The sequence below is a fragment of the Prionailurus bengalensis genome, chromosome B3, assembly GCF_016509475.1.
Source record: "Prionailurus bengalensis isolate Pbe53 chromosome B3, Fcat_Pben_1.1_paternal_pri, whole genome shotgun sequence".
NCBI lineage: Eukaryota > Metazoa > Chordata > Mammalia > Carnivora > Felidae > Prionailurus > Prionailurus bengalensis.
In genome coordinates this window covers 5661274-5683720 of record NC_057355.1, presented here as the reverse complement: position 1 = coordinate 5683720, position 22447 = coordinate 5661274, and the positions used below count along the sequence as shown (strand labels likewise).

General features: G+C 54.8%; 2 protein-coding genes across 2 annotated transcripts; one reads left to right on the top strand and one right to left on the bottom strand.

Moving 5' to 3' along the window:
• Nucleotides 1-11: 11 nt before the first annotated feature.
• Nucleotides 12-13980, bottom strand: UNC45A (unc-45 myosin chaperone A). Its single transcript, XM_043553907.1, is given in 21 exon segments — nucleotides 12-859; nucleotides 1011-1166; nucleotides 1273-1390; nucleotides 2240-2355; nucleotides 2573-2686; nucleotides 3100-3166; nucleotides 3353-3480; nucleotides 3683-3823; nucleotides 4205-4346; nucleotides 4577-4671; nucleotides 5479-5779; nucleotides 6379-6550; nucleotides 7696-7866; nucleotides 8154-8322; nucleotides 9547-9714; nucleotides 10173-10265; nucleotides 12804-12979; nucleotides 13282-13318; nucleotides 13552-13713; nucleotides 13895-13923; nucleotides 13926-13980. Coding segments are annotated over 21 exon segments (2832 nt in total). The 5' UTR covers nucleotides 13945-13980; the 3' UTR covers nucleotides 12-601.
• Nucleotides 13981-16771: 2791 nt separating this feature from the next.
• On the top strand, nucleotides 16772-18407 carry HDDC3 (HD domain containing 3). The gene is made up of 4 exons (XM_043553906.1): nucleotides 16772-16924; nucleotides 17236-17291; nucleotides 17402-17642; nucleotides 17949-18407. Exons 1-4 carry the CDS (start codon nucleotides 16813-16815, stop codon nucleotides 18077-18079), a joined length of 540 nt encoding a protein of 179 aa, XP_043409841.1. The 5' UTR covers nucleotides 16772-16812; the 3' UTR covers nucleotides 18080-18407.
• The last annotated feature ends 4040 nt before the right edge of the window (nucleotides 18408-22447 follow it).

Below are 22447 nucleotides of genomic sequence, written 5' to 3'. Positions count from 1 at the left end.
GGGGCAGCATCTAGGAGTCCAAACCCATTTATTCCCAAGCGACGGAACAGATTTTTATTAGCTTCCTAGGTTTACCCCTTGACCCTCGAGCAGAATTAAAAAGCAACTCAGCAGCCTCCAGGGTGGAGAAGCCATTGGATTCCCTCCGTCCAGGGGGCTGTGCTGTGTAGCTCCGCTGTAGACTCAACCAGGCCAGGCTCACAGCCAGCCCTCCCTGCCTCGGGTCAGGGCACACATTTCACTTCCTATATATACGTAGAGGGTCGAGGCAGTCCCGCTAGCAGGCTCGGGAGTTGCTCCCAGCTGGTGAGGCTGCTTGATGCGCCCTTTCCCAATGCCGGGAACCCACAGGCTGGGTTAGGATGCACCTTCCCCATTCCCAGGCTCTCTACAGTAGTACAGGAAAAGGGCTCTGCTGTGTGAGGCTGGAGGCAGTGCTGGCAGAGCAGGGCTGTGACTGAAGGTGGTCCCTGACTTAGCAGAGGACGTCAAAGGGCAGCTACAGACCAGCCAGTGTGCAGCATCCCAGCCCCCACCAGCCCAAGCTGCGTATGTCCTCACTCCTCTGCTGCAACAGGTGACGTGTGCATGAGGCAGCCCCTCATTCTCCATCCTGGTTGGGTTTGATAAGCCCGTATTCCACCGCTTTTGCCAGGCAAGCTGCGGCAGCCCTTGTGACAGGGCTTTCCTTGCCCTTAGCCAGCACCGACAGGATCTCCAGCACTTCGCTCTCCATCAGGCTGCTGGCTATGTCTTTCGAGGCCTCCACCATGTTCAGTGCCACCACGGCACCCCGGTGCTGCAGCTCCTGGTTGGAGCTTAGAAGCAAGGCCTGCAGGATCTCCAGCCAGTGCGTGGTCTGCGGGAAACAGGGCAGTGCCACTACCGAGCGACAGGCTCAACCCTGGCAGAAGCACATCTGCGTGCCCTGGGATCCCCCCCACACCCCACCAACCGCCAGCATGCAAGGAGTTCCTGGCCCACCTTCCCTCCCGCACCGACGCACTGACCACTTGGGGGATGCGGCTGCAGAGGGAGGGCCGCATGGAGGTGAGCATGGCCAGGCCCCCAGCAGCTGCCCGCCGCAGCAGCTCGTCGTCCTCCCCGCTATACAGCACCAGCAGCTTCAGCCGGTCGTTGCCCTTGGCTTCAAACAGGTCCTGCACCTGCAGCCAGAGGAGGGGAGGGGACGGAGTCGGCTGGGGCAAAGCCTGGCGGGACACAGGTACTTCTGCATGCCTGCCCGTCAGGACCACCCGGACCAGCCCTCACCTCCTTGCTCATAGCCAAATTACACATGCACTCCGTGGCTGCCCGGCGTATCATCTCGTGCTCCTCGAACATATAGCCCTCAATCATGGGCACGGCCTTCTCCTTCAGGATCTTCTGCCTGTAGGGCCGAGGGTGGAAAGGTGAGCCTCCGCATCCACCTCCCCCACCCCAGCGTCCCCACACAATCGAGCCCCAGGCCAAGGATTTCCCAGGGGGTATCCAAAGACCCTCCTGCACCAGGTATGAATGGTACTGCTTTCCAGCTTCTTAAGCAGGCCTGGGGGACAGCATGGGACCGGGGAAAATGCTCTACAGTAGGAGTTAGGAGACCAGGGGGCTGGTGATGGTGATGCTAACAGCTAACATTTAAGCACCTACCCTGACCCCGAACTTGGACTATCTTTCTTAGTCCTCACCACGGCCCTATGGTGTAGGTGCAGGTATGATTATAACTGTTTTGCACAAGAAGAGACCAAGGCTGAGTAGTGGATAATGGGGCCAATATCACAATTAGTAGTAACAGCTGACACATGTTGACTAGGCACGTTGCTGGGAGCCACGTTCTGTGTACTAAGTGCTTTTGCCTGCGTTTTCTCATTTACCTCTCCTTGCTACTACCCCTGTAGTACCTATGGGTACTATAACCATCCCATTTCCCAGAAGGAAAACGGAGGCACAGAGCAGCACTCGTTTGAGGTTGAGGTTGCACACCGGTAACCAGTGAAGTCAGGATTTAATAAACCCGGGCAGTCTGACTCTAGAGCTCGCACTGTCACTGCCCAATGCCTTGCCCACTCGTGGAACGCTGGCCTAGTCAAAACTGGCCTGTCTCCCCAGCTACATAATACACAGAGGTCACCACGAGGCTCAAATAAAGCAATGACCCAAGAGTGTTCTTCACGCTGTCAAGTGCAGTCCTGGGGTAAATGCCCTCCCTGCCCAGGCCCCCTGTCCCGAGGGACCTTACCGGAGCCTCTCACTGATCCCCGCCAGGTTGGTCAGAGCCATGAGTGCCTCGAAGTTCTGCAAGCCTGAGCAGTTGAGGTGCAACAGGGAGACGAGGGGCCGGACCACCTCGTAGATCTGTGATACATCCACCTGTCAGGGCCACTCGCCCCGCCCCCACCGCCCTGAGGGGCAGAGCCCACCCTCAGAGAGAAGGCCACCCTCCCCAAACCAGGGCTCAGCAAAGCTGCCACATCCTGTCAGTCCCAAGGAGGAGCCACAGCCCAGGTCAGAGGCCACCAGGACCCAGTGAGAGGTGGAGGAGAGGCCAGGGCTGGGGCAGCAGGACACATACCCGCTCTCCAGGAAAAGTCATCTCTGGGTTGGAGGTGATGGTGAGCTTGGCAAGAGCCTGGGCAGCCTTTGTCTGCCCCACATCAGTGCCTTCCAGGGCCAGTGGGAGCAGAGCCTGTGGGGACAAGCCCATGAGTGTCCGAGATGTGTCCTAGCAGGTCAGGCCCAAACCACCAGGCCCTGAGCCCTGACCGGGTGCTCGCCTCTCTCCTCCCACGGGCTTGACCACATTGCTCAGATCTCTTCATGTCTCCCAGGCATCCCCTTAAGCTGCCCAAACACTTCGGGAAACACCTATTAAGGGCCAGCCACGGCTTGTGCTGGGCCCCAGACCATGCAGGTCAGTGACACGAGGGAGAGGAGGAGAACTTGGGACCTGAATGGGCGCAAACCTGCCCTCGTCGGCATCTCTCACTCGGCAGGAGGATGTTCCTGCCGGTCATTCATAATGCCTTCCGGCCTCGTCTCCAATGTGGCAGCCGCTGACTCACGTTTTACAGACCACCAGGAAGGAGTGTGCAAGCTTACCTTGCCCCCTCCCTGAGCAACCACAGTGCCGCGGTCTTCTACATCGTCCACCAAAGCCAGGAAGACCCTGCGGGGAGAGGGTGAAGGTGGGCGGGGGCCGGGGCTCTGGCTCACACCGCACCGTCTGGGCTCAGCGAAGGCAGGAAGCTACACAGTGGCCCCTCACTCCCAGAGGCCCGCAGCCCCGGGGACCTGCTCCTCTGCAGTTACACGGACCGTCTCGAGGCTTCTGGCTGCGCCGAGGCGGCCTCACCTGGAGAGCAGCTCTCGGCAGGAATTGGTCAGCACAGGGCTCTCGGTTTTCACCATGCACGTCATGGCCGACACCACGCCCGCCGCCAGCAGCTTCTTCACCCGAGCCCGCACGAAACCTGCTTTGTCCTGGATGGGGAGGCAGCTTATTAGCAGAAGAGCCTTGGCTGGCTGGACAGGAAAAGGGGGACCCTCCGTACAGCACAAACTGATGAACAGGAGTACAAAGGGAAAGAAACTTGCTCACACAGAAGTTTAAGCTGCTGTGGATGCCCCAGGTCAACTGGTCCCAAAGGCACAGAGGCCCCCAAAGCCTCTCAGGCTCTCTCACCTTGGGGTGCTGCTCCGGAACATGCTGCTTGGCGTACTTGGCCAGCTCCACCATCTTGGGGTCCGGCTCCTCATAGTCGTAGCTATTGGTGCAGTTCACCAGTGCCGAGGCCACCGCAAAGAGCACCGACCTCTCCTCGGACTGCCGGCAGCAGAGGGGCGGTCAGCCGGCCATCCCGGGGCAAAGGAGCATGGGACAAATGCTGCCCAGGCCACCGACTCTACCCCCAGCAGGACCGCTCGGGCACCGGGATGAACGTGGGGACCTCCCAGGCCCAAGCTGGCCCCAGACTTTGGGAGCTCACACACCCGACCCCCCGAACTCCTCCAAAGAGACCATCCATCCTGTCTGACGCTGCGGGTGCAGCCCAGCAGGTCTACGCCACGGAGCACCCACGCGGGCTGCCAGCCCTCCCCACCCATCCGAAGCCACAAGAGCCTTTGGCCGAGGCCTGCCAAAAGAGCTCGGTAAGTTCTAATCCTAGACGCTGTTCCCAGAGGACTACAGGAAGCCACGAGCTACCCTGCTGAGCTGGAACAGAGCCTTCAGGGCGGCCTCATCTTCCACAAACTCTTCCTTCACATCGGCGTCGAAGGTGAGGTAGGCCAGGCCCTCCACTGCCCAGCGCCGGGTGCCTGCATCGATCTGGTCATTGCACAGCCACCTAGGGACATGTGGGGCGGCGGATGACCATCAGAAGGGCTGGGGGAAGGGGCCGCCAAGACCGAGCGGGCAAAGCCACAGGCTTGTGCACCCCCTCCATGAACGAAGCAGTTCACGTGGCAGGATCCAGGAGGGTCTGCCTGGAGGAGAGCAGGGTCATGAGGAGGTCCCACCCTCCACCCAGACCTTTCTCTCGAAGGTGGGGAGCCATGGCAACACCAAATAACTCACTTTCGACACTGCTTGGCGAGTTTGAGAGTAGAGCCTTCGGCAAACTGCTTCATGCTGAAGTCCGTCCCTCCAGCCGAGCCGAGCTTACACAGCCCCTGGAGGAGGCGGCGAGAACCAGCTGTCGGTCTCCGGGGATGGAGGCAGAGCTGGGCTCCTCTGAGCCCGGCTCTCTCCCTGACATTCTGCCCGGCCCTCTGGAGGCCACGCACATCCACCCCAGGCTACCACCTGCAGCACCGGCAGCAAATCAGCTACGGGGGTGGCCACGTGACACACATCTGGAGAGACTGGCGTAACGTCCCCTGCGCAGGCCTGGATCCCAGCCCCTCCAGATCTACCCCTGGACTTGCTCTGTTCATTTCCATGTCAGACAAAGAGCTCTTTACAGGTGGAGCTATGACACGTGTGGCGAGAAGACAGGTGCCTCGGCCAAGGCAACATCCTCCCGGGATGGAGAAGTCCGAGACTAAGCTCATTTTCTCTCCCTGGGTTTTCAGGCCTCCCCAAGGAGGAGGACTGGCTTTCCCAAGCTGCATGGAGGCCATCCAGTGCTCAAGCCACCAGCACCTGGGGCTGCCTGCAGGCCCCGCCTTTCCGCACGGCCCCTTTGACTAGCCTGGCCGGGCGGTCCTCTTCCTCCTCCATCTCCTCCTGGAGCTTCTCCTACCACCTCCAGGGGGCGGCATGAGTCCTCTCAGGACGAGGCTCATCTCCCGACTGGACCATGAGCCCATGAGCCGCGTGGTAGAAGGAGCCAGGGCTCATGCCTCCGGCCTCGACGAGGCCCCGCACATCCCATATTTTCACCAGCATGTGCCGGAGCCGCACCCTGAGATACGGGCCGCCCAATACCCCCGCCTGCCCACCCCCCCGTGTGCCCAGCCCAGGCCGGCACGTCTCACCACCAGCGCCCGGATCCGGATGCTGTCCTTCTCGCTGCGCTTATACAGGTCCTTCAGCAGCGAGACGCCGTTGGCAGTGATGAACGAGGCCCGCTTGGCCTTGCCGGCCGCGTGGATGAGGGCCTCCACGGCTACCAGCTGCTCTTCCTCCTGCTCAGAGGCACACAGAGCGATCACGCTCTCCATGACGCCACTCAGCTCCAGGGCCCGGTTGCCGGCTTCGCATGGGCCCTGCAGGAGGCAGGACACCGTCTGGATGGCCCGCAGCTTCCCGGCCAGCCCTTGGCCCTCAAACCAGCTCCTGAGGGGCACAGGGTGACAGCTGTCACACCAAAGCTGACATAACGGGACCCTCCTTCCCCCCCTTCCCGTCCACCGGCCAGGCATCTGCACCACTTGGGCGGGAACAGCAAGAAAAGCCACCAATGGGAAGACTAGGACGTTCCCCAGGAGGCCAGCTGCCCATTTTCTCTCTCTGGGCTTTCAGGCCTCCCCTGATTATGTGCCTGACATAGGTTACTCTCGCTCACACCACCGCCCATTGCCTTTCCTGTACTCATCAAGACCTGAAATTGTTCTGCTTAGTTTATGATGGGTCTTCAGCCCCACCTGTCGCCTCCTTAAGGGTAGGAGGACTGTCACGCTGCGCCGCCGTGTGGGAACGGATACACAGCAAGTGCTCAGGAAGCAGAGGGAGTGCTCGAGGACATTGCTGCATCGTAGAACAGAACATAGAACGTCCCCGGGGAGGCCACTTTGGGAAAAGAAGTGTCCCTGTCCCCGGCTAGGCCTCCCCCAGGCTGCTCTCCCTGCTGAAAACCTTTGTCTGCCACCCTTCCCTGAGGGGTCAGGACTCCCGTCGGAGCCCCCGGCAATGAGACAAGGGGCCAATTCCCTTACTTGATGTAGTTTTCGCAGAGTCGGTGGAAATTCTCCCTCTCAGCATCACACTTCAGGTCATCAAAAAGCTTGCTGAGGAGGACGGAGGCGCTCATGCGGCTGTTCGCCGTCACCATGAGTTCCCCAGGAGGGTCCTGCACAGAGCCCCCCACCTCCAGAATCTTTTTCAGGCCTGAAAAGACACACTATTTAGGCAGCAGAATGCTAGTTCCAACCCCTAGCGGCAAAGGGAGGATGCTCCCTGGGAGAGGCACGGAGAAGAGGGACCTCTCAGGGACAAGGGCATAGGGCGTGGACAGCCACACGCAAAGCAGGCTCAGAGAGCATGGCCAGCTAACCACCACTGCCTATGGAGGCGGCTCTGGGGTCGGGGAAGGAACTCAGAAGTGAGGACCGCATGGGGGCACCTGGGTGGCTCAGTCAGTTACACATCTGACTTCAGCTCAGGTCACGATCTCTCAGGTTCGTGAGTTCGAGTCCCGCGTCAGGCTCTGTGCTGACAGCTCAGAACCTGGAGCCTGCTTTGGATTCTGTGTCTCCCTTTCTCTCTGCCCTCCCCCACTCATGCTCTGTCTCTCCTTTCCCTCTCTCAAAAAGAAACATTAAAAAATAAATAAATAAAACTAAAGAAGTGAGGACTGCATGGTGGCCCTACCCATGGGGCCAAATGTTCTGGGGACTCTGAGGCTCCTGGTCTGTAAAACTGAAGGGGAAAATAACACCCATGGCTCACACCATGACTGGGACACTGAAGGATGAGCCCCCGATAAATGTATTCATGCAGGGACTTTGCCAAACCTTCCTCACTTACGTTTTAAGGGAAAAGAGAAGTACGAATTAGTTAATGAATATATGCGTTTATGTATGTACGTATGTAATACTCTTTTAAAGTACTCTCTCTGCCCAATGCAAGGCTCGAACTCATGACCCCAAGATCAAGAGTTGGTGTGTTCCACCGACTGAGACAGCCAGGCGCCCTGAGAAGTATGAATTTATATAGTAAACTTCTAAGCATTTTTTCTCTGAGTATAGAAGTAATTTACACTCACTGAAAAAACTTCAAACACAGAAAGCTGGTCCAGCCTCCCCCTTAACCTGCGTGCAACGCCTGCTCGATGTACAAGCATGTGCACATGCTCACGGCTGAAGGGTCTAATTCTGAGTTCTCTTAAGGATACGACGCAGCCACAGGGTACACTTCAGTGCAGACATATGGCAGGGAACAGTCCCCACTGGGGATAACTCGGCCCAGTCACCCAAGCAAGATGTAACACATACGCTCAGTATCTTTGTCCTTCTTTAAAACTGATCACCAACCTTGGTCAATGACCCAGAGGGTGAGGCTGTTGTTGGGGTCCTTAAGAGACTTCCGGGGCACTGTTTTAATCAGGAGGGTCAGAGCGTTGTCCCGACCTTGACCAGAGACCCCCACCTCAGTCAGTAGTTCCAAGAGGTTACTGATAAGGATCTTCAGCTCCCGGGCAGGATCTGGCAATGAAAAGACATTAGTGGGCTCCACAGTGGCCCAGCCCTGTCTGGCCCCTGAACTTCCCCAGTAGGCCAGGGAGACACAGAAAAGGGAGACCTGCATCCTGGGCTCTGGCCTGGGCTCCAGCCTTCCCTGTAGGTACCCTGGCTTAGAACCTAGAGTGAAATACTGTCCCCAAGCCACATTCCTGAACAACCTGCAGCTGCAAAGAGCTGGCTTGTTTGGCTGAGCCCCTTCCCCTCCACGATCGCAACACCCAAAGGACCGCGGACCGGATTCTACTCACCCACAATGATGGCGCCTTCTTTGCCTCTGAAGCCTTTCTTGACGCCTTCCTTGAGGGCATCAAATATAACCTGCAGCAGGTGGCAGGCAGCCAGGGACACGGCCTGGTTTTCCACGCCCAGGATGGAGACTACCCGCCGAGTTCCCAGCACGCTCAGGGTTGCCACCGTCTGTGTGGGACAGAGAGGGACAGAGCCTCCAGTTGGTGAAGGGCAGCTACAGAGACCCCTGTGAGTTGCGAGTGTGGCCAGAGGGGGAGAAAACATCTGGGTGGAAGGACCAGCTCCAAGTGGAATCAAAGTGGGCCTGAGGGTGTGACCAGGGGTAATGCCAGGATTATTCTGCTGGAAAGGCTTCCTAAAGAAAGCATTCCAGAGGCATCCACCACTACCTCTCCTCTCCTCGGCTCCAGTGAGAGGAGACAAGGAACACTGTGGCCCCAAGAACAGCTGCTTTGGTTCGTGTTTCCCTAGCAAGGAGTCACATAAGTCTGGACAAGCTCCGGGACTCAGCTCCAGGGACACCTAGTTCCTTTTCAATGCCAAGTGTGAGGCTCTGTCTACAGTCTGGGCATGTGGACATGCACGGAACAGACTACAAGGTCTCTCTACCCCATTTCTAAGCTGGATATTCACACTGGCACAGGCAGGAAGGCAGAAGGAGGTAGATGCAATTCGCATGGTTTCACCACTCTTAGTCTTGGGAGACCCAGAAATACAGCCTGAGCTTAGCCCAAACATCTTTCACAGAATGTCCCACAGCTCCATCCCTGATCTAGGAATCACGGGTGCCTCTGGAAGGAACCAAGGCTCGAGTCCCTGTCCCCTGGGTCCAGCCTGCTCAGGCAAGAGCGAGGGCGCAGACTTCATCGGGGCAGGACTGTTCTTGTGGAACTGTCTGTACTGGATGTGCCCCGTCTATGCTGAGAATCCGTTCAGGGTCAGGCCCCGCATATGTGGTCACTGTCTCGATGGTCCAGATGCTGTGGGTAACATCACCGACCACATCATTCGCTGGAGGATGCCCCGCAGGGGAAATGCCAGTTTGATGGTTAGGGAAGGACAGGGACCCTTCTCCTGGTACCAAGCTTCTCTCACTGTGTGGACGGTGCGTGAGTCTGGGGCCAGGCATCTCTGAGCCCGCCGCACACTTTAAGCCCACCAAAAGCAAGGGCTTGGGGTACCGGTGGGCTGCTTTTGCTCTTTTCAGGCCCCAGCTCATCCCAAATCACATTGGGCTTTTTCGAGCTATTTTAATTTTTCCTCTCTTGTTATAGGTCTCCTTGAACTCTGCCTTCAGTTCTTCTGGGAATACGATGAGGGGTGGGTGGGTGGGTGGAGGGAGGGACAGACAGATTGACGGAGGTAGCAACCCCACCCCTCCGCCCCACCTACCCGAGACTGGTGCTCGGAGCAAATGCCGACCAGGGTGCGCAGAGCCGCCAGCATGAGGTCGGCCTCACCCGTGTCCAGCAGGCGTTGTAAGAGCTGAACCCCATTGCTCCGGAAGATCTTCTCCGCCCCGGCATCCTCCCGGGCCAGCACCACCAGGTTCTGGGAAGCCTGTGTCAAAGGAAGTGCGCCACAATGCGGACACTACATGCAGCACAGGCCAGGGCAAGCAGAGACCCTGAGCTCTGGACCTCACTGCTTCCACTCAGCACCTGAGTGACCTTGGCCATAAACTGAACCTCTCTGAACTGCAGTTTCCTCCTCTGTAAGTAGAAGGAAGAGCTTGCTCTCGGGATTGATGGTTAGAGTGAATGGAATCCCGAGTCCCTGGCAGAGCCCGCCTCAGTCACCTCCACGGCCCTAGCCCCTGGCAACAAGGCGCTCAATGAACACAGGTTCCCTCTCCGTGCCTCACACTCAGGCCCCAGGCCCTGTAAGCTGTCGCTCAGACTCTGGGAGCTCGGCTGCCAGAGGCACAGCAGCAGCTTCTGGGCCAACATCAGCACACAGGGAGGGGCAGCTCCAGTGGGAGTTCAGCCCCCACTCACTCAGTCCAGACATGGATATACCTTCTGCTTTTTCTCGGTGCCTTTCTCTTGGGGGTCCAAGAGTATCTGAAACATCTGTTCCACTTTGGCGTCCGTCGAGGACATGTACCGCACCTACGACAAACCAACAAGGCATGGAAGAAATCACTCTTTTAGCCAGAGACATCACATTCCCTATTTGTTCTCTTCGGCTCCTCCCACGGCCTGGCTCCGGTCTCCGGGAGGCACAGCTAGGACATTTGGGTTTAGGGCGGGCACCAAGCTACCTTGGGCAGGAAGAGACTCGCCTGGCAGCTTCACCCAAACTTCCCGAGGCTGTTTTCCTTTCTGAGCGGCTTCCCACTTGGGCAGGACAGGTGGCGCCAATGCTGAAGGCAGTGCCATTCAGAAGGGCGGGCATCCTGTTGGCCATGAGGCAACCCATTCCCACTGCTACCCTCTGTGCTGTGGCAGCATGGGTGCTCTGCCCATGACACAGAACTCGGCATTGACGCCTGCTGCAAGGGAGCCAGGAGATCAGGAGGTAGTTGCTAATGCTCCCTGTGGCTCCAGAACTCTCCTCTGACATCTTCTTTCTTTTTTTTTTTTTCATGTTTATTTATTTTTGAGAGAAAGAGGGTGCAGGTGAGGGGCAGAGAGAGAGGGAGACAGAGGATCTGAAGCAGGCTCTGCGTTGACAGCAGAGAGCCCAATGCAGGGCTCAAACTCACCAACCGTGAGATCATGACCTGGGCTGAAGCCCGACGTTTAATCGACTGAGCCACCCAGGTGCCCCTCAATCAGATTATTTAAAAAGCTTGTCAGAAATCGGGGCACCTGAATGGCTCAGGCAGTTAAGCATCGGGCTTCAGCCCAGGTCATGACCTCAAGGTTCGTGAGTTCGAGCCCCACATCGGGCTCTCTGCTGTCAGTGCAGAGCCCGCTTCAGATCCTCTGTCTCCCTCTCTCTTTCTGCTCCTTCCCTGCTCACTGTCTCAAAAATAATAAATGAAATAATAAAATAATCTGATTAAGACCATCCTAGGCCCTCCCCCCACCCAGGGTTACAGACAGGGGCACATACCTAGCCCGTGCACCACTCCTGGCTTCCCCCTTTGCATTCAGGGCAGACGGACAAATCTGTCATGGCACATTCTGCTAGCCCTGGGCCATCTGCTTCCTAATCCTTCTCAACACAGGGCCCTAGGCAGCTCCTGCTGACCACACAGAGCTGGCATGGAGACATAACGATGTGCCTTCCCAGGTCTCAAGCTTTCAGTAAGGTGTCTGCCATGGTATTTCCTGCTTTCACTGTGCCAGCGTTGTAACATCACGTTATCTGATTAATTCAAGCTTGGACATTGTTCAAGATGGTCTTCAGATATTTTTTCTCCTAAGGTAACTTTTAAATGTATGTACTATACAAACAATGTCTGTTCCTAGATCATAAAGGTAATGGATGAAGCAAAATCTCCTTTGAAAAACCCCATCGGGAGGGAGGGGGGAACTGACTGGCTCAGTCGCTTAAGGGTCCGACTCTTGATTTCGACCCAGATCATGATCCCACCTTGGGCTCCACACTCAGCGTGGACAGAGCCTGCTTAAGATTCTCACTCCGACTCCCTCTGCCCCTCCCCCACTCGCATGAGCGCACTCTCTCAAACAAAACATCAATCTACTCCTTTACCAAGGAGTCATGCTGTTATCATTCTGACGTCTATTTTTAAAAAGATTTTTCTTCATATTTACACACCCAAACGGACCCACAGAAAAAACATGGTATCATTTTGAGGGTGTATGTGGGGTAGTGTTTTAACATAAAGGATATCATACAGTGTGTGTTACAGCCCATTTTGCTTTCTCACTTAACAAGTAGCCTCTTTCCACCTCTATACACGTGGATCTACCTATTCTTGGTGACGACGGCATAGGAGTCTATAGTAAGGGCAGCACCCAGTTTATTTAGCCATTCCCCTATTGCCGGCGGTAAGACAAAGCTCCAATTTGATTTTTCATTACTACAAACAAGTCTGAAATAAACACACACACGCCTGCTTGTGTACATGCGCAAGGCTTCTCTAGGGAAGGCAACAAGAAGTAAACATACTAAATCACAGATATGCTCATTTAAAATTTTAAGACATATGCTAAGGAGATGTACCAATTTATACCAACTCCAGCAGTGGGTGAGCAAGCCCACCACTTAAGTGTCTGCCTCCCTAATTCTAGCAGAGTGTAAAAGCTTAAAAAGTTTGCCAAACGACCGCCTGGGTGGTTCAGTTGGTTAAGCGTCTGACTCCAGCTCAGGTCATGATCTCGCGGTTCATGAGTTCGAGCCCTGCCTCGGGCTCTGTGCTGACAGCTCAGAGCCTAGAGCCTGCTTCAGATTCTGGGTCTCGCTCTCTCTCTGCCCCTCCTCCGCTCGCTTGCGCTCTCTCTCTCTCAAAAATATATAAACATTAGGAAGAAAAAGCTTGCCAAAGAGACAACCAAAAAACGGCACGTTGCTGTTATTTCTGTTTGCTTTTCCCTAAATACTAGCAAGACTGAGCCTCATTCCATAAGCTCATTTGCCATCAGTATCTCCTCTCTGTGTTTACACCCTTTGCCCAGATCCATTGGCCAATGTCCCTCTACCACCTCTCTCTCCTCCACCCCATGTCATTTACATACCTTCTCCTGAATCTGGCCCCCGATGTTTCTCAGGGCCTCCTGGAAAACTTTGTTCTTGGGCTCCAGGCTCACACATCTCTGCAGGTCAAGGACAGCCTGGTCAAGACGGCCCAACTTCTCTAGGGCTTGGCTGCGCCGGTAAAGTGCTTTGACATCCCCTCCGTCCTTTTCAATGGCTGAGTACAAACGGGAGCTCCGTCAGCACCCATGAGGCCACCAATCTCCAGGCAAGAGCGGTAGGGGAAAGATCTCGAGGGCCAGAGGAAGGTGGGGGGACAGATGTGGGACTCAGTAATCCAGCCTCAGAAAAGGTGAGGGTAGCTGCAGAAAAGGAAATGCCCAAGGAAGTGGGAAAGAAAGAAAGCAGAGGTGTTTCAGGGGCCAAAGGAAAAGGAGAATGTGAACATGCAGTGCTCCCAGAATCCCTGCCCCCCAGGAGAAGCCCCACAGCTCCACACCACCGCCCACAGTCCCCTACCTTTGGATGCTTCGGTTTCGGCTTTGTCGTAATCTTCCTGCAAGAAGAGGTTCAGGGGCTTGAGAGGCTGGTCATCTCCCTTTCCCAGCACTAGCGGGGCAGCAGGGTAGTTCCCTAGAGCCACTCGATTCACCACCACCCGGAGGCCCAAGAGACATCAGACCAGTGTAGGTGGCCTGGGAAGGTGAATGCCCAACCGGGGCCCAAGCAGCAGCGAGACGGGGAAACCGGGCCGTGGCAGGGCAGAGGAAGGGCAGTGGGCTCCCTCACCAGCTTCAGGTGGCAGGCGGCCCGGTTTCGGTGCAGGATCGCCTGGTCCTGAGGCGTCGCACCCAGACCCAGGGCCTGAGTGTAGGCCGTCAGGGCGCCCTCGTAGTCCCCGCATTTGAACAACTCGTTGCCCTCCTTCCGCAGCTGCTCCACTGAGCTGGCCTGTGGAGGGAATGGGTGGAAACACTGGGGGTGGGCTCCAGCCAGGGCCGGGGAGCTGGGAGAGAGGAGACTGGGGGCCAGGGGCAAATCCCATGGAGGGCCAAGACTTGGGGAGATGGAGGGTCGGGAACGGTCAGAACAGGTGGGAAGCAGCCATGGCGCGGGCGGGACGGGTACGCACCCCGGGGGCAGCCGGCCGGGGCTCGGGGTGCCCGGACCACTCACAGTCATCGCGGAGCCAGAGTCCAAGGCGCGCGCAAGCGCAGTCTCTGGGGCGGGGTGGGATCAGGCTCGGAATCTGGCGTCGGCGGCCCCGCCCCGGTCCTGCGTCAGAGCGGGTGTCAGGGAAGGGGCGGGGCCAACGCGAGAGCGCGCCGGGCGAGGGGGCGGGGCTCGGGTCCGCGGCGCAGAGTAGCCGTGGGCGCGCCTAGTGTGTTCCAGCCGAGATCCGCAGGGGGCGCGCGGCAGAGGACCCAGAGGGAGGCCCGAGGCTGCCTGGGCGCCGACCCCCTGCCCGACTGCGGCAGAAGTGCACGAGGTCGGCGGTCATCAGGGCCACGAGCAGCAGGGTATAGAGGCCCAGCGCTAGGAGCGGACCCCGGCCCCTGTGGGAGAGGCGAGAGTATCAAGGTGCTGGCCCCAGCCGCGCCTTCACTGCTGCAGCCTTTGGGTTACTGAGCCCCTTAGAGTCCGGAGAAAGCTCGGGACACCCCTCTCCCCAGATAAATATAGAATTCCTAACTAGAAATTCAGAGGGCTCGCAGGTGCCGTGAAACCATTCATGGACGGATTCAGGATTGAAAACCCCACCCATAACGGGTGTAATCCTCGGACTACAAAATCCTCTTAGTCTAGACACCCGTCCCACCCCGCCCCAGCCCCTTGATGCATGCAGTGGCTCCCTGTTACCCGCTTACACAGCCTCCTGAACTTCCTCCACACAACTGTTTGTAATCATGCATTCACGTGATTTTCTGTTCGAAGTCGGCCCCTCCACTAGTCTGTACTAAGCCTTCCGCCCCAGAATTTAAAAACAGAGCCCCGGATGCTGGAACACCCTGTTTGGATCCCAGTGGCTCTGGGGCTGGTGTTCTCACCTGAGGAGGGGTGGGGGCGGAAGGGCGGACAGGTTGACCTGGTACAAGGCCTCGAATTCAGCCCGGGTGCAGCAGGAGCCCCCTGCAGCCTGCAGGTGACAGCAGTAAGCTTCCTCCGGGGTATCCGACAGCCGAGGACAGAAAAAACCGGGGTAGTGGCGGCCATCAGCATCCCAGCTAGTCTGGCACAAGTGGGGGTGGTGGGCCAGTGCTGAAGGGAGGAGCAAGAGGGCTGGAGACGGGCAAGAATGGTCTGCCCACACCCCACTTCGACCCCTCTGGAGAGTGAAAAGGACCGTTCTCAAAAGCGCAGATTCCTTTCTCCCCACAAGCTCCCCAGAGCAGCCCATCCCCTGCTGAAATGATAGGGGATCTGAAGAGGGGCACGCGCAGAGGGGAGAGGAGAGCGCTGTACCTGAAAGAGAGATGGGCTGAGCAAGCGTCACCCAGCTGAAAAGCAGCAGTAGCCCCGCGCTGAGGGCTGTGAGCAAAAGGCCCAGCCTCCTCTGAAAGTCCATGCGCGGTCACCTCCACCTCGGTCCTGGCCATGGGAACCCCGACATCTCTCTTTCTAAGCCATGGCTGCAGACAGTAAGGAAATAAAAATCAAAACCACAAGGCCTCTGGGCACCATTAATACAAACCTGAAGCTTCTCTGTCACCAACCTCTAGAGAGAGATGAAAGGGACTGAGTTTCTATCTTCTGATGGAAAACATGGGGACTGTGTCTCCAAGCTGCCTAAGGTTTTCTGAGCTGAAGGGGGAAAGCCTCAGAAGACCAGAAGGCAGAAGCAAGCATGAGAGAGAAGCTGAGCCATGAGCCTGACGAACAGACAAGCGTTTCTGTCTACACACTCTCACCTCCCAGGCTGTTGTGGAAGCCTTGGGAATTCTGATCGTTCCATTTCAGGCCCCAGGGACCTCAGTGACAGCTCTGGAGCTTTCCTCCCTAACTTCTGCATCATGACAACCACCAAGACTAGCTGAAGAACAAGGGCAAGTCCTTCCATTAACCTTTCCCTTGAGCCCTCATCTGCCCCAGCTACCAGCCAAAAGCACAAAAGCTACCAGTCTGATTGGAGAACTGTACCTCACAACTAGCCAGTCCCAGTGCACAGGAGAAGCTCTTCCAGGGTCTCCGGTCTCTCTTGCCCCTTAAACCTCATAGATACCATCTGCTGTGACAGGGGATTTCTCTAGGAGGCTGATGGCCACCAGCCAGCAGTGTTAAGTGTTATCCTAGGGCCTACTGAGGCCTGACAATGCCACGCTCCCAGAACAGCAAGACAACAGTTATCACCCGAGGGGCCCACAGCAGGTGCCCGGGGACTGAAGCAGGAACACTTATGGCACAAGAAAGAAATGCAAACATTTTGTCCAGGCACCTGAGAACAAAGAAGACAGTTCTTGCAGAAACATCACTGCCGCCTGTGAGTCTACTGGGCAGGCTTCTAGTGTAGGCTCCAATTTCCAGAAGATCAGGCCCAAAGGTGAGGCTCCCATGCCCATAGCAACCAGTCCCATCCCTGCAGGGAAAACCACTTTTGGACCACTTTGAGAATTTTCAGAGCATTGACAGATTGAAGGTTGTCTTTTCATGGGAGGAGAGGATCCTCCTGGGAGAGGCTATCTTTGACCCCAGAGGCTAGGTGAACGCCCTTCCTCCAAGGTACCATAGCCCCCTATGTCTTCCAGCCCTGGATGTGGCACACTGTGAGGACACTGTCTTATTTCTTGTTTGTCTTCCTCCTTCCTCGAGATTGTGGCCTCCCAGGGAGCCCCGCCATGTTCTCCCTGCACCTTCCGGAGAGCGCCTGCGCCAGGGGCTGCGAGGCTGAGAGCAGCTCCCAAACTCCCTTACTCTCCGCCAGGATATCAGCTGCAGAGAACCAGTCTGAGCCAGAACCCCCCCCCGGCCTCCGAGGCGCCAGGGGGCGCTGTGAACGCTCCGTCCCGGGCTCCAGGGGCTCTGGGGACCTCAGTAGACTGCCCCACCCCGGCGATGGGCTCCGAGGCCACGCAGCTAGTGGAGGCTGCCGACTTCGCAGCTCGCAAGCACCGACTGCAGCGGCGGAAGGACCCCGAAGGGACACCCTACATCAACCACCCTATCGGTGGGCGCACCGCCTCGGGAGCAGCCGCAGCGGCGTCTAGGGGGTGGGGACCGGGACGGGAACGCGGAGGGCCTACACCTCATTGAGCACCTGCTCTGTACCAGGCTTTGTGCCAGGCACCTTTCGCGTTTAAGCCTCACAACAACGCGGGGCGGTAGGCACCACTGTTCCTCTGCACAGTTGACACCCAAAGAGAGTAAAGGACTTGCCCAAGGTCATCTGGCTAGTGAGAAGCCACATCTGGCTCTACAGAAGCCACAACACGCAGCCTGGGACTCCCTCAGTTCTGACTTCCTGCTTTGCCCCGTCAGGTGTGGCTCGGATCCTGACCCATGAGGCGGGAGTCACTGACATTGTGGTGTTGCAGGTAACCCTCGTCGTTCCTCCACTAGGAGCTAGGGTGGGGATCAGGGGCCCCATTCAGCCCTGAGCACCCCTTGGCTGGAGCCGCAGGGCTAAGTGGAAGCCTGTCCCCAGGCAGCGCTGCTCCATGACACAGTGGAGGACACAGACACCACCCTGGATGAGGTGGAGCTGCACTTCGGGGCACAAGTGCGGCGCCTGGTGGAGGAGGTAACAGATGACAAGACTCTGCCCAAGCTGGAGAGAAAGCGGCTGCAGGTGGAGCAGGCTCCCCACAGCAGTCCCGGGGCTAAACTGGTGAAGCTGGCAGACAAGCTGTACAATCTGAGGGACCTGAATCGCTGCACCCCAGAGGGTACGCTCCCCCCACCTGCCCTGAGGGGAAGGGGAGGGATGCCCACCTTCCCCAGTCACAGGTTGGTCAGTTCCCCTGGAAAGAAAAGAGCCTGGGTTTTCTTGTTGACTCCCCAAGCTAATACTAGACCACTCTGGTCTCCTTTCACACCGTAGAAATAACAGTAACTGGGCCCAGAGCAAGTGTTCTGGACAGATCCCTTCAGGCACTCATCTCATGGCCGTGCACCACGCCCTCCAGGAAGTGGGCAAAATCCAATACTGTCCTGGATGTCCTATGAGCAGTTTTCTGTCCGTTCTCATGCAGGATGGTCTGAACATCGAGTCCAGGAATACTTCGAGTGGGCGGCGCAAGTGGTGAAGGGGCTTCAGGGAACAAACCGACAGCTGGAAGAGGCTCTAAAGCAGTTGTTTAAGGAGCGGGGGCTGACACTCTGAGCAGTGCTTGCAGCCACCAGGTGGCCCAGACTTCAGCCTCCTCCGGCCAGAAAGGAATCATATTCCAACCTTTTGGTGCCTCTGGATCTCACTCCCTGATTTATTCAGCCCAGATATCTCTCAATGTTTCCTGCCAACTAAGCTGAGCCCTGGATTGAGGAAATCAGATGCAGCTCATCCATTTCTAACGCATTTACTGCCCCTTCTCCTTGGGTCTCTTTGTTATTTTGCATGGGCCAAAACCCTGCCCCCCCCCCCCCGGGACTTGGGCTTATATAAACACTCATAAGTCATTATGGAAAATAAAACATTTTGGGTAAAGTTTTAAGTTCTTGCTGCTCCTTCCCCAACCTCCTGAATGGGGAACTGGGATGCGGGATTCAGCATGGCAGGGTTCCAATTGTGTGTCCCCCGGGGAAAGGTTCCTCAGGTTGAGCGCCTCAACCCCTCTGAGCCTGGTTTCCTTAACAGTGAGACAGGCTGTGTAATTATTAGGGTTAGATTATGTGACGTCTCAGATGGAGCCTGACACATAGGTGCTCAAAAAATGGTAGTCGTCGTCCTCCTTAAGAAAACGGGATGGGATGACTGACGTTTTGGAAAGGAATGCCACCTGCTTACTGGCTGCTCTTGCTGAGCCCTGGAGAGACCCCAGGAGCAATATGACAGGACCGGTGGGGGACTGCGGGTCCCAGACCGCAGCCCATCCCGGGTCTCAGCGCTAGCCTTCTGCCAGTGCCTTGGGTTGCTAAGAGACATGGACTTCCGGGCACCTCCGGAAGTGGTCGGGGCGGCCCAGCCCGGGAGCCCTGGGGTGGGCGGAGTTTAGGATAGGGGGCGGGCCGCTTCGTGGCGCCGCGGGCAGAGGTCTTCCGGTGGAGGATTTTTGGTCACTGCTGAGCAGTTGGGGCTTATTGGCCCCGGAAAGGGTACGCCTGGGAGGTGAGGAAATCGTTGTTAGGTCAAAGGCCATTTCGTGCTAGACCACGATGGTTACGTACCTAATGAACGCCCATCGCAGTGTCTGTGGGGGGGGGGACAATGGTGAAGGGCAACAAGGTGGCCTTTAAAAGGAAAGGAGTTTATTGGGGCGCCTGGTGGCGCAGTCAGTTGAGCTTCCCACTTCCGCTCAGGTCATGATCTCACGGTTTTTGAGTTCGAGCCCCGAGTTCGACAGCTCAGAGCCTGGAGCCTGACTCGGATTCTGTGTCTCCCTCTCTCTGCTCTCACTCTGTCTCTCTCAAAAATAAATATTAAAAAAAATTTTTTTAGGGGCGCCTGGGTGGCTCAGTCGGTTGAGCGTCTGACTTCAGCTCAGGTCACGATCTCGTGGTCAGTGAGTTCGAGCCCCGCGTCGGGCTCTGGGTTGATGGCTCAGAGCCTGGAGCCTGCTTCCCATTCTGTCTCCCTCTCTCTCTGCCCCCCCCCACCCCGTTCATGCTCTGTCTCTCTCTGTCTCAAAAATAAATAAATGTTTAAAAAAAAATTTTTTTAATAAACATTTTTTTAAAAAGTATAAAGGAATCGAGTTGCAGGACCATCCCAAGGAAACAGATCAGCAGAGTTCAATGTAATCCTCTTAAGGCAGACTGGGGTGTGGTATGTTTTGGAGAATTTTGGTTTTAGTTTTTTAATAAATTAGTTTGGGGGGGTAGGATTACAGGATTTTTAAAAATTTTATTCCCTTAAACTTTATACACACACACACATACACATATATACACACACATATGTAATAAATCTACAGTTTTTAAGTGACCTAAAATTAAGGCTTTAGGACAATAAAAATCACCCTACTGAATGCAGGGGTAAATTGTCACAAGGTGCTTGCTGTTTTACAAAAACACCTTTTAACTTGTGTTACTTCATCTGTTCTTTATAATAACCACATGAGACAGTGAAGGGTGGGGATACTGTTCTCCTTTCACAGAGACAAAATGCAAGGCTCAGGGAGGTGAGAAGACTTGTTAACCATCAAATAGAGGGACAGTAACAGAAGACCACAATCCCCTCTCTTTTTGCCACACTACTGGGCCTTTAAAAAATTTTTTTAAGTTTATTTACTTATTTTTAAGTAATCCTTACACTCAACATGGGGCTGGAACTCACCATGCCAAAATCAAGAGTCTTGCTCTGCTGACTGAGCCAGCCAGACGCCCCCTACTGGGCCCTGCCCCCCCCCCTCCCCCCTCTGCCCCGGGCCTTTATTAACCAGACAAAAGTGACCACACTGAGATCAGCTCCAACTACTGGACATGGTAAAGATCAGGTCTGAAGTGGCTAGTGGGGCTAGATGGATGATGAGTCCAAGGCCTCCCTAGATGTTTGATTTGAGCCGATGTAGTAGGTATCTGTTGTTTTAATCTGTTAAATATGTATTTTGAAACAACCAGAAACTTGAAAGTTCGAAGTACAGAATAAGGAACTTTTTCCCCTGAGCCATTTGGGATTACGGGCATACCTTGAAGACATCGTGGGTTCTGTTGCAGACCACGACAATAAAGAGAATATCACAATAAAGCGAGTCAAATGTACTTTCTGGCTTCCCAGTGCATATACAAGTTAGGTTTACATTATACTGCAGCATATTAAGTGTGCAACAGCATTAGGTCCCTAAGAAAATAGTATATGTACCTTAATTTTAAAATACTCTATTGCCAAAAAAAAAAAAAATGCTAACCATCATCTGAGCCCTCAGTGAGTCATAATCTTTTTGCTGGTGAAGTATCTGTCTTGATGGCTGCTGACCAGGGTGTTGGTTGGTGAAGGTGGGGTGGCTGCGGCAGTTTCTTAAAATAAGACAGTGAAGTTTGCCGCACTGACTGACCCCGCTAATGATTTCTCTGTAGTGGACAATGCTGTGTGATAGCATTTTACCCACAGTAGTACTTTTAAAATGGGAGTCAACCCAGATTTAAGTAATATTGCCAATCCTTTGTTGTCATTTCAACAGTCGTCACGGCATCGCACTAGTAAATTCCATCTCAAGAAACCACTTTCTTTGCTTATCCACAGGAAACAACTCCTCCTCGCCCAGTCACGTTTGATCCTGAGATTGCAGTGACGACTCAGGCCCATCTTCAGGCTCCACTTCTGATCCTAGTTCTTTTGCTGTTGTTTCCACCGCATCTGCAGTGACTTCCTCCACGGAAGTCTTGACCCTCTCAAAGTCATCCGAGAGTTTGGCATCAGTATTTCCCAGTTGGAATCCTGTTGATGTTGATATTTTGCTTTCTTCCCGTGAACCTTGCATGTTCTTAATGGCATCTAGAGTGGTGTGAATCTTTTCCAGAAGGATTATTGCCTGTGCTTTTGGTGTCCTAAGAAATCACTGCCAGATTCCTCATTAAGATTTCCTCCTATTTTCTTCTAAGAGTTTTATAGTTTTAGCTGTTACATTTGGGCCTTTGATCCATTTTAATTTTTGTATATGGTGTAAGACAAGCTTCCAACTTCATTCTTTGGTATGTGGCTATCCAATTTTTCCAACACTATTTGTTGAAAAGAATGTCTTTATAGTACTTGGAGTATTTTATCTTAAGTATATATCACTCTGTAAACTTTTTTTTTTTTTTTTTTTTTTAAGCAATCTCTGTACCCAGCGCTGGGCTTGAACTCACAATCCCGAGACCCAGAGTCGCATGCCCTACCAACTAAGCCAGCCAGGCACCCCTGTAACTTTCTTTTCCTTTAGCAATGCTCATGAGATGTATCATGTTGATGCTCATAAGTGTTTAGCTCATTCCTTTGAACTACTTTATAGTATTTCGCCATATGAATGGACAGTGTTTTATTTATGCATTCCCCTTTCTGATAGACAATTAAGTTTTGTTTTCAGCTTTTCACTACACCATGTAATGCTCCAGTGAACATCCTCATCCTCAAAAATTCCTTTGTGCGTGTGAATCTTGAGGTGTGCTTACATTTCTTCTGAACAAGGACCCCTGGAATAACACTTAACATTATTGCTATCTAGAATTCTCATTCTGCTTCTTTTTAAGCTATATTATAATTTATAGCCAGTGCTTATTAGGTATACCCCCCCTTGGTTGATGCACCCTGGATTTTTTTCCCCCCAAGTACACCTTTTTTCTTCCACTGAAGTTTTGCACACTGCAAACTCTCAGCCTTTGGATGTTTGAAATGTCATTTCCCCCTCACTCTGAATGACAGTGTAGCTAATACCAAATCCAGAGTTAGTGGTTATGTTCTCTAAGTGTGAATGTACTATTTCCTGGTCTTCAGGTACCCTGTTCACTGTTGCTAACTGTCTGCTGTCATCTGATAGTCTTTCCTCATGGAGTTTCTTTCCTAAAAATCTGGTTGATTTTTAGGGATTTATTTGTAATATATGTAGGTGAGGATTGT

Coding starts and splice junctions, on each gene's coding strand:
- HDDC3 (XM_043553906.1), top strand. CDS start 16,813: ATGGGCTCCGAGGCCACGCAGCTAGTGGAGGCTGCCGACTTCGCAGCT. Junction 16,925..17,235: donor CTACATCAACCACCCTATCG/GTGGGCGCACCG, acceptor TTGCCCCGTCAG/GTGTGGCTCGGATCCTGACC. Junction 17,292..17,401: donor CTGACATTGTGGTGTTGCAG/GTAACCCTCGTC, acceptor GCCTGTCCCCAG/GCAGCGCTGCTCCATGACAC.